Genomic DNA, 18,766 nt, shown 5'->3' with positions numbered 1-18,766 from the left:
TAGTTATTTAACATAATTATTTAAAAATATGCTATATTACCTATCTGAATTTTTACAGTCCTTTGGAGAAAATTCAATAGTTACTTCTTGTTCTTCTCCAGGTATAAGAATCAGATCCTCAGGATTGATAGATATACAATTATCTGGTTCAACTGACTAGAAAAGAGCAGAGTTGTTTAGAGAGAATTTAGAGAAATATTAAAATGTAATTGTAATTATAACTGCGGTGAAGAATATTGGAAACCACTTCTTTATAACTTTTCATATCTTTCTCTTTTTCTACTTTCTTCTTTTTTTTCTTACTCTTTTAGCTTTTTATTTCTCTTTTCATTTTCTCTGCTCTATTTTTTTGCATTAGTTCTTATAATTGCTGTTAAAATTTTCAATAAAAATTGTAAAAAGTGCCACAATACTATTACTATAGACTAAAATGGTTTTTATTTCATCAAATTAGCCACAGGTTTTGGTCACTGTTTTGTCACATATCTTCAAAAACTCATGGAATGAAATAGATTCTTATAATAAAGAATCTATTTAAAAGAATAAACAATTACATTAATCTCATTCACCACCTCCCTAAACAGTTGATAATTTTTAAGTTAGTGCCTGGAAATACAAATTAATAAATTAATTTAAAAGTTAATAAACTTACCATGATCTTCAAATCAACTTTTATATTCCCAGCATTCTTTAATGGCAACTGTTGCTTTGTTGATGATCCTATTTTTGTACACATATATAGTGTCTGGAGGGAAAAAATGTACACATTATTATTAGAAAACAAATACAGAAATAGTCTACATTTTGTAAAATAATTTTTCAGAATACCTGTAGGCCCTTAGGAGCATATATCCTAGGGGTTCCAGATCTTGCACTCAAAGGTATACTTTTTAAAACATTACCAGGCTCTGGACAATCAATTTCCACGTCAATTCTTGCAAGGTACTCATCAGCTGGTCCCAAAGAATCTGAAAAAAATCAAGCATAAAATATCATTTTTCATTCTAGAGTCAACTTTGTCCTCAAATATTTCCTCATACAATCATATATCTAAATGATACCATTTAGAATACCATTACTAAAATGACAATATTTAGAATATCATTTAGAATACCCAGAACATTTTTTATTTGTTTATATTGTATTGCTTTCAAACAGGATAGCATTAAAACTGACAACAAATAACCTTTAAAAAATAGGAAGAGGTTATGGGATACTCATTTTTCTTTCCTCCCCACCCCTTAACATCTAATTGAATATGTTCTAGTGACTCCCTTCTATGAAACCGCTTGCCTCACACATCTCGACCACCACTCCCTTCCTGGGTTTTTGCAGGACTGTAAAAAGCTAGCTATTCTGACAGCACTTTGTCTTTTTTCATTGCATTTAATGTATTATCGTTTTTTGTAAACAGCTTAGCACTGATATGGAATGGAGTGGCATAGAAATCCCAATAATAATTAATGCAGTGAAACACTTAATAAAAGTATTGGTATGGGCATGTGCTTAGTTTCAACCATGCCTCTGATATAGGTATAGTAGGCCATAAAAAGAACTATGAGATCTGTGTAATCCATTTCTGCAGATTCCTGAGGTGCTGTCATGTATCTAATTTACGAATCCACCAGGAGATATGACCAGACTGCCAGAGAGTAGATACCATTTTCTATGGAGCTCCCCTTTTATGGAACTTGTTCATTAAAGAGGTATATTTGACCACCTTTCATGTTTTTTTTTTATTATTATTTTTACTTCTTGAGAGTTTTGCTTCCACTCATTTATTTAGGACAGGCATGTCAAACTCGCAACGTCATGTGACGTCGTGCGATGTATCAGAGCTTTTTCTCCATTGCCGGCAATGGGGTGGGCGCAGTTTTGGGATGATGCGTCCGGCCCATGGGCCGGCAGTTTGACACCCCTGATTTAGGATCTTTGCTTATTACTCTTGCTTTAATTTATCATTGGCATACGTTTTTTTATTAAGTTATTTTTTAGTTGTTTAGAATTGTGTTCTTTTTAATATATATTCAATAGAGGTTTTATCATATCATTGCTTTACAGTGATTTTTTAAAAAAAAATTACAGGTAATCCTTGACTTACAACCACAATTGAGCCCAAAATTTATGTTGTTAAGTGAGACATTTGTTAAGTGAGTTTTACCCCATTTTACGACCTTTCTTGCCACAGTTGTTAAGTGAATCTGGCTTCCCCCATTGACTTTATTTATCAGTGGTTTGCAAAAGCGAATCACATGATCCCAGGATATTGCAACTGTCATAATTATGAGTCAGTTGCCAAGCATCCTAATTTTGATCATATGACCATGGGGATGCTGCAATGGTTGTATGTGTGAAAAACAGTCATTAGTCACTTTTTTCAGTGCTATTGTAACTTTGGACAGTCACTAAATGAACTGTTGCAAGTCAAGGACTATCTCTATTAGTTCCAATCCTTTTGTGCATAAGGAAAGTACTACATGTCTCTGTGCAGCAAGATAGGGAGCAATCAGTCTCTGCTTTCTTCTTCATCGAGTAAAATAGCATTCAGACCGACCCAGCCCCAAAAGCCGTAACTATACCAGTTATATAAATTTGGGTTTAAAGTATGCCCCTTCCCCATAAATGGTATCTTATATCAATGTGTTCAAATTTCCATACTAGACTGGTCAAACATTTTTAAAAAACAGATTTATGTTCAGTTAAATCTAGCCACAGGATTTTTAGCATAATTTATTTTAGAAGATAGCAAATCTGTACCTGAATATGTGCACTTGCTTGGTGCACGAAATTGGACCCATATTACTAAAACATCAGGATCCTGGAAAGAAAGATACTGATATAGAATTAAGCATTACACAGAAAATACAATTTGTAAAAGTATTTGCTAAAAGACATCAATGAGCTACATAATCTTACACAGAACTATGATTTTAAAAAACTAAGCGATGATATAAGAAATCTTTATAATTTTAAGCTATATACATAGTGATAATATATAAAGTACAATTATTCTTTTTTTTTTTTTACACAATCTCTTAGACACAACCAGGACTTCTTTATTAGGTATACTACTAAGTCAAATTAGTATCTCCAAATAGAAGTTTGGCATGTGGTCAATAAAATAATGCTGCCAAAGTTTAACATAGCATATTTTCTCTGGGGTTAACAGTTATACACTTTTATACAAATATATAAAGCTACTTACTTGTGTATCACAGCTTGCATTCATTACATGAGATATAACAGATGGAGCTGCTAGTTGAGAGATGTTGTAAGAGGGAACTGCACTTTTAAGAGATGGATTTACTGGTTCCTTGGAAAATGTGAAACAACGCCATGCTACAGCATTCTGAAATAAATATTTTTTACAAACAGTATTAGTCACAAGGCTTTATTCATTTATTTATTCACTATTAACTCTTTTAACTCCATTATTTAGGTTTTATCAATGGGAATCTTTTTGCGATAAGCTGTGTTATCAAATGTCCATTTTTATCATTAGAAATTTTGAAACCTGTATTAGCCCCTTGAAAAAGGAGATGTATTAACACTAACTTTCTAAAAAAGCTTCAGTTTAAACTATACATGTGTTTTGAAAAGCTAGACTGGAAGATAAGCATAACTTTAAAATTGGAGGAAGAAACATCAGTAATCAGTACTATGCAGATGACACTACTTCAGTACTTGAAAGTACAAATGATCTGTAAGCAGTACTAATGAAAGGGGCATAATAAAAAAGAAGAATCTAATTGAATAGAAAGATCAAATTAATGACAATCAATGACAATACAACAACCAGCCTTAGAATTGACAGTGAAGATGCTGAAATGGTAGATAGCTTTTGTCTTTTCGGATTGATTATTAATAGTAAACGAACTAGCAGTCTGTATATTGAAGAATAGCACTTGGTAGAATAGCAATAAAGATCTTGGAAAGATAATCCAGCTACTACCAATTGTGTTTTGCTCATCTTGGAACAAAGTAAAGTGGACACTGCTTATAATTTCATCCATGATTTGCCATATCATTTTCTATAAAGACAACAGTGAATCTAGCCTAACAGTCACTAAGTTCAGAAACCCCATGAAGGGACAAAATATTGTGCATATATAGAGTGTACTTACTGCATGAATAACAAGTCTGATTGGCAATCTAGCACAGGTTTTATTAGTTAATTTCAATGGAAGTGCTTTCCAGCTACCATACGGCAAATCACCAAAATCAAGAGAATTTGTTGTCCCAGCTTCCACCTTAAAAAAAAAAAAAGAATCAGAGGGAGGGACAGAAAAAGGACTTACAACTTTTGCAGAGTGATTGTTACCATGCATCATCATTCAATCAACCCTTCAAGCTAGCATGTGTCAAAAAATATATAATATACTGATTTAAGCCAAAAGAGCTTCTATTTTATACACCCAATTGTATACAGAAAAAAATAACTAATTGTTTTACTAGCTTCAATCCACAGACCAATATTAGTACTTTTTCATTTTTAAGTATGCCATAAGTTATTCTAAATCAGTGGTTCTCAACCTGTGGGTCGGGACCCCATTTGGGGTCGATCGACCATTTCATGGGGGTTGCCAAGCAAGGCTGTCCGCCATTTTTTTTGTCCACCATTTTTTCCCCCTTTTCCGGCGGTGCCTTACCTCCCTTGGGCTGGGCCAGCTGGTGGTCGGCCTGCTCCGTCTCTGCCGCTTGCCAGCTACGCCTCGGCCGGCGCAGGGAACGGAACCACGCATGCGCGGCGCTCCCGGGCAGGGAAAGTCCTCGACTTACGACCGGTTGGGTAGTCCTCGACTTACGACCGGTTTAGTCCTCGACTTACAACCGGTTTAGTCCTCGACTTATGACCGGTTTAGTCCTCGACTTACGACCGGTTGGGGTCGCGGCATTAAAAAGGTTGAGAACCACTGTTCTAAATAATACAAACTAGATATTCAATCTATATATCTTAGTTTTTACCTTTATATCAGGATTTTCAGCAACTGCATTTACAACTACCCTAGATCCTAAAGCCTCTGCCTGAATAACAATATCTGGATCTGCAGAAAATGGCCAAGAGGCAATATTAAGTACACACTGGAATACTCCAGCTTGACAGGGTAAAAATAGCATTTTTAGTTCTTCTGCAGCGCAAGGTCCTATGATAGTTTTGCTCTTAAATAGTAGGCATCTGTGTTTCAAAGGATCCACCTATAAAAAAAAAGTACGTTGGATGACAAACAATTTTCAATATAATTATGAGCCACTGTAAAAATCTCCAAGTTGTATGACTGTGCTGGTCACATTAACAACTTTTCTGCTTTTTGGCCTAAGTATATATTTTGAATAGGAACATAAAAGCTTCATTATAAATACCACTTTGATGTTTGACAAAGAGTCATAACCAATAGTTGGGAATAGGATATGTAGAAGACAAGACTGATATAATTTCACAATGACATGCTGAGATTTCAAGTTAAGAAATCTTCCCAAGGCTGCCATAGAGGCTGTAGCTCCATTTCTAATTGTATTTTTTCCTCAATTCCCAAGCACATAAAAATTACCCACTTTTTTTTAATAAATGATTTTTTTAAAGAACATGCAAATTTTATTACATACCTTTTCACCATCAAGCATAATACCAAGGAGGCCAATATTGACTTGTAGCCACCGTTCAGATGGATTAAAAATGTTAAGGACAGCATGGGATGTCAGACCCACACAACAAGAATTAGGGAATTTTACTTCTTCTGGGACTCTGACACGTTCTAATTTAAAAAAAAATACTAAATGTTAAGACATTTTATTTTTGAGTAGCCTCCTAATAGTAATAAAAAAATAGTTAAACAGTTAATATTTATTCCTTATTTGGTCCTTATAAGCATATTTTTAAATATAAGACTAAAATTTAAAAAGTTCATATAATTTTAAAATCCATAGCTGTGATTTGCCAATTTGATTTAATACAACATTTAATATCAGATATTATGATATACTCTATTTGTAAAAACAAATAAAGCACAACTTCCAAGATTTTCATTCTATAAAGTATTACTTAGAAATAATTTAGAAAAAAATGTTCACATATTACAAAACTATAGTATAGGTGACAGGGAAAGAGCTTTCTTCCTATCATTTTATGGTTACCTGCTTTTAGATGATTTAACCAAGTATAGCAAAATAAAAGGGCTATGTTAGAACTATTTGAAAAGATTTTTTAGAATAAGACACTTTGAGTTTCATCAGGTAAATTGTGTGTGAGTTTACTCCACAACCAGATCAACTGGCACACACAAATTTGGTACATTTTGAGAAAATTATTACATTATTACTGTGGAATCATTGCAGTACAGCACACTTCACATTGCTAAAGAAAGCTAAAAGGTCCATAGAGTTATTCCCAATTGACAAGATGATTTTGGTATGGGAAAGAATCACATTGTGACCTGCTGCAGAGATAAATATACATCTACTCTAATTATACTATTCTTCTTCAAGCTAATCAACACTATATAAAGCACAGGAATAGAATAGTAAACCAAAGGAATTAAAGAATGAGGTAAAAAAAAAAAAAAAAGAAATATAGCTAAATCCAGTTTACATGATTATGATTCACTATACTGAAATCAAATTAATTGACTTACCAAACCCAAATGGCATTGATTCTTCCCTCTGCCTGAGTCCCCCAGCATCAGGTACTTGCCCGGTATGCAAGGTACCACTAAAGATATTTTGGCTGGATGTAAGGTTGCAATGTTGAGTTGTTCCTGTCATTCCAGACCCAATGCCTGAACCTACTGCGATTCCAGTAGTTACTGAGCTTTGAATGTGACCAACAGGAATTGTAGAATAAATCAGACCTGCTGGAACACTAAGAACTGGTTGGCAGTACCGAGGCAAAGCAACATTTGTGTGAGATGGCAAGCTTCCCAAATATTGCTGGGCAAATGGAGTTGATTTAAGAGAACATCCTGTAAATAGTGTGGGAAGTCCAGAAGACACTGATGAAAGCTTTGAAGCTGCACTCTGGGATTTGAAATGTTCTCTATTTTGATTTAATGAAATACAGTTGCCTAAATCATTATAAGCAGAAAGTTTTTTGGGAGACTGTAAGCCTGGTCCATGTATGGTACTTGTGCAGTACTGCTGTATTGCAGGCGTATCAACCTGATCCAGTTCTTTAGTTTTTTTACAGTTCTCCGTGGATTGATCTTTGCTTGTTGTTCGAAGTTCTCCAGTTGATTTTTTCTTATCACATTGACTGTTATGATCTACATTTTCATTTATAACTAGACTCTTAGCTCTTGCATTTTTGTTTAATGATAGAGATTTATTACTTTGCAAAGCAATGTTTTTTCCTGTTTCAGTCTCCATTAATGAACTTGGACTATTCCAAACTATTGTGGTACTCAACTCACTGGTACGATTACTCTAAATAGAAAACATTAAAATTCTGATTAGGATTTACAGTATGTGTTCAGGCTAGGTACATATTTTATTATATACAATAAAATATTTTATTGAGGACATATAAGTTGAAATCATCAATAAGTCTGTTTTTAAAAATAGCTAATAACAACAATATTTTTATATAGATAGTCCCCAATTTATAACCACAATTGGGACTGGAATCTCAGACACTGAGTGAAGTGGTCATTAAGCGAGATGCCCAGGTGTCTGATTCGCTCCATGACCACAATCCTGGCATTTCCGGTTGCAATTGTTAAGTGATTTCTTGGGTAGTTAAGCAAATGGAACAACAGGACAGGTAGGAAACCCTTTGAGAACTGAGAGCTCTGAAGAGATTTTGGGAGGGGAGAGATTTTGAGTTCCGTGCCTGCTTAAATTTTAGCAGGTAACGTCCAGGCATACACAGAGCTTGTGGTCCTTCTCTCCCTGCCTCATGGAAAGCTCATGGAGATGAGGAGATATTGAGCTCCATTTCTACTTGGATTTTGGCTATTGAGATCTAAACAGGCATGGAACAGCAGGGAGCTCTTTCAGACAGCCCCCAGCAACAAAAAGAAGTCTTCTCAACAGGTGGCAGCAGCTTGCAACCTTCCCAGTCAGCTACCCTCCTCAGACTTTCTGGGGAAGCTGGCAGAGAAGTTTGCAAATTGGCATGTGATTGTGGGATGCTTTGTAACTAGTCATAAGCCTGAATAGGTCACCAAGAACCCAGATCATGATCATGTGATGGGGTGCATCTATGACATTTTTTGATAGTCAGAAATGCTTTACATACTGTAAAAACCCTTTCTGAGGCCATCATAACTCTAAGCAGTAGTTAAGCAACTGGCCATTAAGAAGGACTACCTGTAGTACTTTTTGTTATATATTTACTGGCATAAAAAAATCTTTGTCAAATATAACATGATCTTTTTGAACTGCAGTGTGCATGTGGACCCACCCCAACCTGCACTCCACAGTGCTCTAGCCTGCTTGTGAACCACCAGAAAAAAGGCTTATTGTGCCTGGGCCTTCCTGCCAGCTTCACTACTGGCTTTGGTTATTGGAAACAAACAACCTTTTGGGCACCAGGGACCGGTACCGTGGAGAGAGGTTTTTCCACGGATCAGAGAGGATGTGGTTGTGTGCTGCCTGCATCCTGCAGATAGGACTTCATTTGTTTGTGCAGCCCAGTTTCTGGCAAGCTGCGGACCGGTGCTGGTCCACGGATCAGAGGTTGGGGACCCCTGAACTAAGGTCCTGGCTTAATGAAGGCAAATGGGACTGCTAGGATTGTCACAACTATATTGCTTAGCAGTGGAAATTAGGGTTCTAATTACCATTGTTAAACAAGGACTATCTGTTGGTTTTGTGAGATGAAATGGATATTAAATTTTAGATGCAATATCTTCAATTGATACCAGTTTCAATACACTGTAAATCTGAGATTTGAAAACTTCTGAACTGTGGAAGTCTGTTCATAGTTAAAACAGAAATAATTAACCTTTATGGCAGAAATCAGAGCTTAAGAAATGCTACATAAAACTACAGTGTTGTCTAACATTTTATTCTATTGCAATTCCATGAAGTATAATCTGACAGATAAGTATAACTTTAAAATCTGTATATAGATAATCATTAGCATTTAACAAAGTACTTACTTTGTATCTTGGTGGACTAGATAGAGGTAGACTTTTACAGGTGTTTTCAGTGGCAGAAACAAAAGTCAAATGTTCTAAGCTAGGATCAGAGTATACTGATCGTGGCAATGTATTGTCATTGCAAGTTGATTCCTTAAAGTTGGGTGATGTAGAAGGAAAGACAGACCTAAGAAACAAAGCAGACTCTTGAAGAAAAATACCTACATATCTATGATTTATACAACTAGGGAAACTGCAAAGTCTAATGTCAATTTACATATCTTCAATAACTTTCTGAAAAGTTTCTCTTTAAAGATTTTTAATAAAGGAAACAAAGGTAAAAATTGACATCCCCTAACACAGGGGTCCCCAACCCCTGGGCTTATTTGGAACTGGGCTGCGCAAGTGGTGGGCCAGCTTGCACACAACTCGATTTGCACAAATGGTGGGCTGGCCCACGTGCACGCAAGTTGAGCTGTGCATGCATGCTGGCCTGCCACTCGCATAAGTCCAGCTGCACACATGTGCACACCAGCCCGCCGCTCACGTGTCTTGGTTCCCCTCTCTCCTCCAGCTGGGCCACCAAGCTTTAAAGGTTTGGGGACTGTTGCCATAACAAACAAAAATAACATTTCCTGTTAATTAGATGAATAAATTCAACTGAAGGACATTTTAGTGATTGAATGCAATATTTTCTTTGTGGAAACCCAAGGTTAAATCCTATGATCCCTGGTTTTAAAAAAAGAAGGGGACCACCTTTGCCTGAGACATCAAATTGGTAATAGAGGACATGGAAGCAATACTACAGGATAAAGCATCATAGCAACCTGTCTCTCGTACATAAGCATAGCCTATCTCTTAGACATTTACACATAGATCTCTTACCCTGTAAAAGTAGCTTCTGAAGATTCACTTGGAGATGAATGAGTCAATGGGGAAGTTGAAGGTCGAAAGCTATACTGTTCATCTGAAATTTCTACACCAGGTGTTGAAGTCATAAGCTTTGGATCAATTCTTGCAACAGCTTCATCTGAACATTAGGAAAAATATTTTGGATTCTTTTTAGTGATATCTAAATAGTATTGCCAGTTCCCTAAGTGTTTGATTTTCTTCCAGAATGTACTAATGTATCTTCTGCCTTTCAGATCAGACAGGAATTTGCAGTGCACCAAACGGAGAGGGAAGGGCAATTTTATAAACCATAATTTGCTGAATTGTCAATTAAAGCTCCATCATGACTATAGTTCATAATCCAAAACTTTTAGTAAAAATCAAATGTAGTCGATTATAAGCTTGAATAAATGGGGCAGCTTATAAACTGAATAAATAAAATAGACAGATTGCTTTCCACTGTCCACCAAACATTTATAATACAGTACTCGAAGCATAATAATAGAAACATGTAAGATATGTGAACTTATATAAAAAGAAATTCCCAAACGACAATATACAACCCACTATGCATCTAATTCTAAGAGAGGTTCATAGAAGTTATAAGATCCAGAAGAAAGCCAGCTGATACAGAAATACCACAGGTATTAGTTGGTAAAACATTTACTTCTGTTACCTGTCTTATTGATATATAGGAGAAAACACGATCATCTATTTTTCTATTTGAGAGGAAAAAGGATGTTGATAAAGATAGGCAATGCATAGTATTATTCTAAATTATATATATTATAAATTAATATAACTATCATTATAAAGGATAGCCACAAGTCCATTTGTTCATAAAAGGTAGCATTTATCTTTACAACAACCCTTCAGTACAGAAACTGTAATACTTCCCCATGAAAAGTTGCATTCTTCAACTAAAATTTCTTATTCCTAATAGCATTATACAAATATAAACAGAAGATGGCAGGTGGATTAGTGAATCTTCTACAGAACTCATAATATTAATGATCTAGTAATTAAAATAGTTATTACTTATTCAGTTGTTGCTAGGAAAACTCCTAACTGGTTCTACTTGGAAGCTACTTTTGGATTTTTTGAAAGAAACAGAGAAATGAATTTTTATTTTGGGATTTGTTGATTAGAATTATATGGGATTATGTAAGAAATGTAACTATTGTTAGTTTTAAATAAGAACTGGATGTATTTTTTTTAAATCCATATCTGTACCAAAGAAAGTCAGAAGCCATTCTTTTCCTTTTTTCTTTATCTTTTCCCTTTTTTCTTTGTACTTTTACCATGCTTTTTATTGATGTTTTTTCTTTCTTTGGTTATTTATTTTTTATTCATGTTTAAATTTAATAAAATTGTGTTTTTAAAAAAAATCTGCGCAGCATTTCTGGCTGACTAAATATTCTAATTTAGTATAAGCAACTTTTAAATTAAGCTATAGTTATGAAGACATTATATGATATTGAAAGGTTCTTCTTAATAGGTAGTTCCACTCTAGAAAGAGGAGAAATGGTATGGCTTTCTCACTGTTATTTTTGTTTTTGTTTTAATTAGGGTCTTTCTAAACAAGCAACAAATTAAGGAACAACAAAATCAAATAATTTATGTATAGCTAATACTATACATAACGTTAAACTATAAAGGCAGAATAAGAAAGAGAGAAGACTCTGAAAAACAGTAGTATTCAGTAGAGATGAGTAAAATGAAGTGGAGGAATCACACCACTATCATAGCAGGTTACTGTCCTCTGAAAAAAGAAATTAAACTGCCCTCAGACCTGCAGAAATTCAGGTACAAGATTTTTAACTTACCCACAATAGTCTGATTATCAACATGTATGTTTTCAAAAGTCACATGTTTTTCATTATAGCATGTACTATTCTCTTTATTCGTAGCTTTTTCATTGTTAGGAATAGGAGGAACCAATTTTGGAATAACCTTTAAATCGAAGGGCAGGGTGCTTGTGTTAGCTCTTTCTTCCAATTCAGAATTGGCTGGATAAAGGGGAAAAAGGGTTAAGAACTTGCTCAATTATTTGTGGTTGATTTTTTTTCACTTACACAAATGCACCATTTCATAAAAATAATTATCAATATTAAGAATGATTGAAAACTGGGCAATCGGAATGGGTACAATAGTAGAAAAATTTTCACTGAACACAATAATTAAATCTAAGGCATAACTAATTTTTCCAGTAACTTTCCCTAGCAAATAAATTATGCATTTAGCTGTACATTAGTGTGGCATAGCTTTCTGTTATTTCAATGTTAATGCATTTCTTTATAGTACTCTATATTAATAGAGTACTGTCTTATATCTCATTCTTAAGTAAAACTCTGAATAGGCTTGAATGTAAAAACACACACACCATTTTTAGTGAATAAAAATCCAATTATTTAATATTTCAAGTCAACTAATTTTGATAATTAAAAAAAACTTTTCAGATTATTTCTAAAGCATAACTTAGTTTTAAAAAAAAGCAAATATGCAAAAATACAAAGTTAATGCATCAATTTGTAATAATTAGGACTGAAGGACACTTATAAAAAAATAAATAAATTAGAAATGTTAGGAACTTCTGTCAAGTTCCCCTTTTTTATCTCATGTTTTCCAGAATGTGACTTCCCCATACCTTTTAGATTGGCTATGTGGGGGAAGTACAGGAAGAAAGATATATTACAGTAATATATTTATTTAACTGATCTTAAGATCCAAAGCACTGCATTTGGGGCTGGGTTTACATGACTATACTATGACATGGTTTGTTTTAATAGATTGTTAAGCTAGTTGTGATCATTATTTTTATGTGTAAAACCAAGCCACAAACCATGATTTCAAAACCATAAGTACTTGATTGAAATTTTATGCTAAACAAAAAGTAAACAAATTACATGACTTAGCTTGTATGATCCTCAAATAAGTACTACACATATTTATCATGTATGCCTATTTTCCAAAGTAAGTCCAAAAATTAATCTAGAACAACAAACTTTCTGCTACATTTACTTCCTTTATTACTTCTTATGAACCAGAGATAGGTTTGCACCTTAATATTTTATTGCTTTCTATATGCACAATTTTACATTTCATGCCAAATAAACCAGGAAACTATAATGGAAAACCTCTGGCACTGCTCGCTGTTTTACTTAAATAAAGAAACCTATTCATTTTTCCATTTCTTTAGTTATTTTTTTATTACCCAATTTCAATCAAACTGGCAAATCATGACTTATAAAAAAGCATTTTCCTTGCTGCTCATAAAATTGCCTTTTGAATTTAAGTCAGGTTAGAGGAAAAAATATCAAAGCTTACTTGGCATTGATGGCAATTCAGTCTCTGTAGATACTCCAGCATTTTCAGGTGGCTCCTCTTTTGAATTTTGTAATGAAGTCTGCTCTTTTGATGGAAAATATTCAGCTGTATTCGATAATGTTTGTACATATTCCACTTCTGTTTTCTGCTCAGAAGAAATGCTACAGCGCAATCCTCTCACACAGTCTTCCTCATATATATTTTCCAGATGCTGCTTCTCTTTTCCATGATTGGTACTGAAATTGTTTTTAGATGAATCTCCCGAAAGAGAAGTTTTGGGTTCATGCGTGGACAAAAATTTGTGCTCATCTATGGTGGTTCCTTCATGTTTAATCAGGCTTTCCTGTTCATTCTTAATTTCAGCTTCTTCAGCTCTCCTGAGATACTTTTCTATATCAAATGTACTATTTTCTATATTGCTGGATAATAACTGATTGACAACTGAGAAGTCTGTGAGCTTGTCACCTTCTGGAAGATTTATTCCTTCTTTGTTTTTATTTGAAAGTGCCATCATCAAAGCAGCTAGCTGTGATGGTTCGGCACTAACAGAAGCATTTGCAATCGCAGATGCAATTGTGCTCATACTCAGGACAGAGGGCTCAAGTCGAAGGTGCTTTCTTTCAAGTTCTCTGTCTCTAAGTTGATTCTGAATGGGAAAATAAGGGACTCAAATGTTTAACATTACATTTAAACGTTTAATTCAACTGATCTGAAAACTCATCACAATCTTACTCAACCCACTTGCCTAGAAAAGGTGATCCAATTATAACTGGACATTATGCACAATAGATGCTACTTGTACCACATCAAATTTCCCTCAGAGAAGGTTTTTTATTCTAATCTCAACATGAACTATTGTATTGTGAAACAAATGGCAGACTTATTTTAGTATTTTTATAAAACCAAACCTTTTTTATCAATATTTTTGCTTTGATTTTGGAATCTATTTGCATACTTACAGTTCTATTCTCTCTGTATTGCATACTTGTTTCACCAACAGCAGAAGTAGCAAATGTAACTTCCTTTTTAATGCTTTCTTTTACATCTCCTAAAGAAGTGAGCAAAACAGATAAGACGGACAAAAACCCAGGTAATTTATATAGGGTTAGGACATCATTTAAACTAGTAACAGTGACAAAAGAAGCCCAGCATTTTAAGAAACAAGAGCTGGTCTCTAGCTTTTCATATAGATTTGAAAGCAAACTTTGCAAATAGTGATTGTAGAAAACTCTCCAAACATAACTTCATAAACTATTATTTAGTTTATGAGAATGCTCTATGAAAACCTATACTACAAATAGTCCTCCACTTATAACCACTATTGAGCCCGAAATCTTGGTTGTTGAGTGAGACACCACATGACCGCTTTGCTTAATGACCACAATCCTGGCTCTCTCAGTTGCAGTTGTTAAAAGAAATCCCTCGGTGCACTACAGGAATGGACCTCAAATCTGGTGGAATCAATTTTCTTACTGAAGACTTTTGCAGTTGACAGATTTTAATCATCTAGCTTCACCCAACACAAAAAACCTTCACCTAATAAGAAATAAAGCAAATATATACATATTTGGTAGTAAGTAGTCAGTAGACTTATTGTGAAGTCTATGAAGTATCATTTTCTACTGCATATCATAGAGGGCACTGCATCTCTTGCCAGTTACTACTGACCTAGATATTTTCAATGCTAATTTCTGTGAGAAAAGATAGCTCTTTCCCAATTTTTGGAATGACAAATATGAAAAAGAAAGGAATATATGTGAGAAAAATCTGCAGCACTGCTTGCAATTAATAGGGTCCTGAAGGGGCTGGATGCCTTGCTTGTGCTATAAAAAATAAGTCTACATGTATATCCTATGTACTGTTTTCCTATAGCAGATAAAGGAGAGCCTGATTCTTGGTGTATGACCACTGAGGAGTGGATTAACAGATTAACCTACTAGGGTTACAAATGTATTGCTCAAAATTTGAGGTGACAACAATAGTCACTATCACCTTTGTGAAATGAGAGAAATAACAGAATAATCTGTTATGAAAACATACTGAATATGGTATAAACCTGTGAGATAGGCACCATTTTTATAGTACAATTAAAATTTCTGGATTATGGTTTTGGAGCCAATCCATCTCTAATACTAGAGGAACATGCAAAAAAGTTGAAAAGAATTGTAAGTTTCATGAGGAGCAACTCATTCAATAATTGAGTCTCAGGAATTTCCCTCATTAGTCTCTATTCATACTGGAAGCTCTACCATCTGATTAGGGAAGGAACATAATACTGTGCACAAAATGGCCATAGTCTGGGTCTACAAACTGCAAGTAATATTGATTCTCTTACAGAGAGAGCAAAGACTTGCTGATAAATGTCAGACTTCTCTAATCAGGACTAAAAATGAACAATCCAAAAAAATGGTCTCCCTGAGGTCAGATTAGTATGATTTTCTTGGAAAAGGTTTAGCAGCAATTCAAGGTTATCTAACAAATATACTATCTTTTAAATGAAAGTCTACTATAAACTCAAAATAGCCAAGACTCGTTTTCTTCTTCTGGGAAGAAGCAACTGAAAACAATTGCACACTTTTGTATCACTATGTGAACCAATTCTCACAGTTTCTTAGTGTGGATGGCTGAGAGAGGTTTGTTCAAGAGGTTCTGTAACTTGGTTAGAAATTCCATAACCATATCTAGGAATATTACTGTAGATGCAACAATAGATAGAACAGTGCTTCTGAAAAAATTTGGTACCTAGTGTCCTTTCACTGTTCTTTTTCTAAAGGATCAGAAAGGAGAGATGAGTGGCTGGCACTGCTAGCCTCCATTAATTCCAGTGTCTGGGCCATCCAGCTTCCCAAAGGAGCACTGATGAGCTCACTGCACACCAGGAACAACCAACAGCACGTGCCTAGTAAATCAGCAGGTGCAGCACTAATTATGTTTCCCTGAAGGGGAAGCACTAAGGAGAAATAACCCTAGGCCACTGGGACCTAGTATCAATGGTTGACTTCAGCTATCAGAGGAATGTGTCCATGGACAATAAGTTATTATCCATGTGCTTGCTGGCCATAGAACCTATTAAACACTAAAATAAATTAATAAAAATAAAGCAAAATTAAGAATGGGCTAGCTACTCTAATTGGTATGGCTATGAGGACGACTGCCCCAATTACTGAATGTTCCTGTTCCCTAGAGAAAGACAAGGCCAGAACTGAAGAAAGATGCCATTCCCTGTCCCACACAATAAGTAACATTAGAAGAAATCTAAGCTCTTCCTCCAGGGTTGGTGAAAGGAGATATCCAATACTGGAAAATAAACAGCTATTCAGAAGTGAAACACAATCAGTACATCCAAAAATACAATAAATATTATTACATTTAAAGTATAAATTACCTTGACAATTACTAGAAATATTCAAATTCTGTTCACTAGAGTTTGTTGTACATATATCAGATTGCCTCAACAAAGGTACCGGCCGTCTCTTCTTTGGAGAAGTGATATGATAACCAAAAGACGGCTATAAAAAGACACAATGCAAACAATACATTTATTGATGCTAAACAATATCTGGGAAATGTATGGACTAAATCTATCAATATCAAATGTCTCTTGAAGGTTTGTCTGCTAATAGTCAACTGAAGGAAGTATCCCAAATGAATGTTATATCCTGTGTAAACAACAGTAGTTTCTATAAATCAATGTCCAATCTTCTCTGCAGTAGTTTGCAGATACAGAACTATCAGGGGATTTTAAATTAAGTTTTCAGAAATCAAATTGTGTATATAAATTAAGTATTCTGTCTTATCCATGATCCTTCAAATGACTCTTCTTTATTTTTAATAATCTGCCCAAAAAAACTATACTAATTTTAACTGAGAACAATGCAAAAACACAATGTGTCTCCTGCATTTAAAAGCAGCTATATACGTACCCGTTTCACGTCACCACTTCCACCAAGGCAACCAAGAGCTTCAGATCTCTGACCAAAGAATTCTCCCAGAGAAAGTCGTAAATAACTTGCATCTCTATTAAAGTCATTCTGAGACTCTCTTAATATATTGTGGTTATTGACCAATTTCCAAGATGTATCTTCTAATCCAGATATATTTTGCAGGTCCATTTTCTCTTCCTAAAATTATATAAAACACAAAAATATCAAGAATTCTCTTTAGGTTTTTAATACAAATATTATAGAATGTATCTATTTAATGTTGATGTTACCTACTTGTATAAACCTGTGTTCCTTTTCAAATGCTTCCTGATCTTGGGCAATCATAGCAACTGCTTCAGCTTTTGGAAAGGGTTGTGGGAAGAAGAAGAGAGAGAGAGAGGAAAAAAGTAAATTATAACAGAAGCCTAAGAGCTCACTCTACACTCTAATTTCTTATAACTTCCTATATAACCTTTGTGAAAAGAACAGGTATTATTTTCTTTCATTTCTACTAGAATATACTAGATATTCTATATTAGAATATTTAGACTAGATATATTCATTTATACTAGAATATATCTATTGAATAACACCCAAATATTTAAGCCATTTGGAATATCCTATCTGTATGTATCACTGCCCTCATAACAAATATTGTGTGCATTTTGGAAATCTAAAGCAAAGTAGTCTCTGCATGTGAACCAGGTTTCTCTGTTGAAGAAGTTATTTTAAAATTGATTCTTTATTTTTAGAAGCAAATATACCAAGTCATATTATTAAGGCTTAGCTTTGAAATTTTGTGATTTTAATTGTTTGTTTTAAGTTTAATTACACTGAAAGCATATTTTTGCCTACTATATCTTAACTGACATCTGAATTATATTATCTGCCAAAGATACTATATATAGTAACTCAGTGCATTGTTTCCAGTAATAAAACTTTTTAAAAAATAGTTCAAAGAAAAATTACCAAGTTTTACATGCATAATTTATATACTTTTCATTACTATTTCTAATAACACAGTAATTCTTGATATTGAGAAATTACTTTTCGTGTGAGCTAGCAAATGGATGCTGTTTTACAATTATAAATCTACTATTTTACAATTATAAATTTACTTGTAAAAGAAATAAAAGTATAACCAGGCTTACCTCCAGTTATAAAATCTCCACTTATGTCCGAAACATTGGATTTTTGTTCTTTATCAAATGAGGTATAATATGCAAGATCAGTCACCCATTTACCCTCTTCATTTTGGTATACAACATTATATGACTGGTCTTCTGAAAAATGAATTTTATGTTGTCTTTAAAATTTCATGTTAAAGAATTTATATCATATGTATATGAATATTAAAATTAATATATGCAAAGTTCGCATTAAGAGCCCTGATAATGCAGTATTGTGGCCTAACTCTGCCCATAGCCAAGAGTTTGATCATGATGGGCTCAAGGTTAAGTCAGCCTTCCATCTTTCCAAGGTCGGTAAAATGAGGGGGGCATTACGCTGCTGTTCTAAACCATTCAGAGAGTGCTGTAAAGCACTATGGGG

General features: G+C 34.3%; 1 protein-coding gene across 1 annotated transcript in view; it reads right to left on the bottom strand.

The window, feature by feature from the left end:
- Positions 1–18,766, bottom strand: part of CEP192 (centrosomal protein 192) — a 61,087-nt gene that overhangs the window by 23,655 nt on the left and 18,666 nt on the right. The window contains exons 12-29 of the mRNA XM_029284287.1: positions 18,367–18,498; positions 17,510–17,574; positions 17,216–17,413; positions 16,678–16,801; positions 14,252–14,340; positions 13,293–13,938; positions 11,776–11,974; positions 9,974–10,088; positions 9,096–9,278; positions 6,630–7,416; positions 5,605–5,753; positions 4,966–5,196; positions 4,125–4,250; positions 3,206–3,349; positions 2,758–2,818; positions 829–968; positions 653–745; positions 41–156 (exon numbers count right to left, since the gene is read on the bottom strand). Of these exons, the coding sequence (XP_029140120.1) occupies positions 41–156; positions 653–745; positions 829–968; positions 2,758–2,818; positions 3,206–3,349; positions 4,125–4,250; positions 4,966–5,196; positions 5,605–5,753; positions 6,630–7,416; positions 9,096–9,278; positions 9,974–10,088; positions 11,776–11,974; positions 13,293–13,938; positions 14,252–14,340; positions 16,678–16,801; positions 17,216–17,413; positions 17,510–17,574; positions 18,367–18,498 (3,598 nt within the window). The remainder of the gene's footprint in view (positions 1–40; positions 157–652; positions 746–828; positions 969–2,757; positions 2,819–3,205; positions 3,350–4,124; positions 4,251–4,965; positions 5,197–5,604; positions 5,754–6,629; positions 7,417–9,095; positions 9,279–9,973; positions 10,089–11,775; positions 11,975–13,292; positions 13,939–14,251; positions 14,341–16,677; positions 16,802–17,215; positions 17,414–17,509; positions 17,575–18,366; positions 18,499–18,766) is intronic.

The sequence above is a fragment of the Protobothrops mucrosquamatus genome, unplaced genomic scaffold (genome assembly GCF_001527695.2).
Source record: "Protobothrops mucrosquamatus isolate PMUCROS unplaced genomic scaffold, P.Mucros_1.0 scaffold491, whole genome shotgun sequence".
Taxonomy (NCBI): domain Eukaryota; kingdom Metazoa; phylum Chordata; class Lepidosauria; order Squamata; family Viperidae; genus Protobothrops; species Protobothrops mucrosquamatus.
Note: the sequence above shows the minus strand (reverse complement) of the source record. Positions and strands in the feature narration are given on the sequence as shown.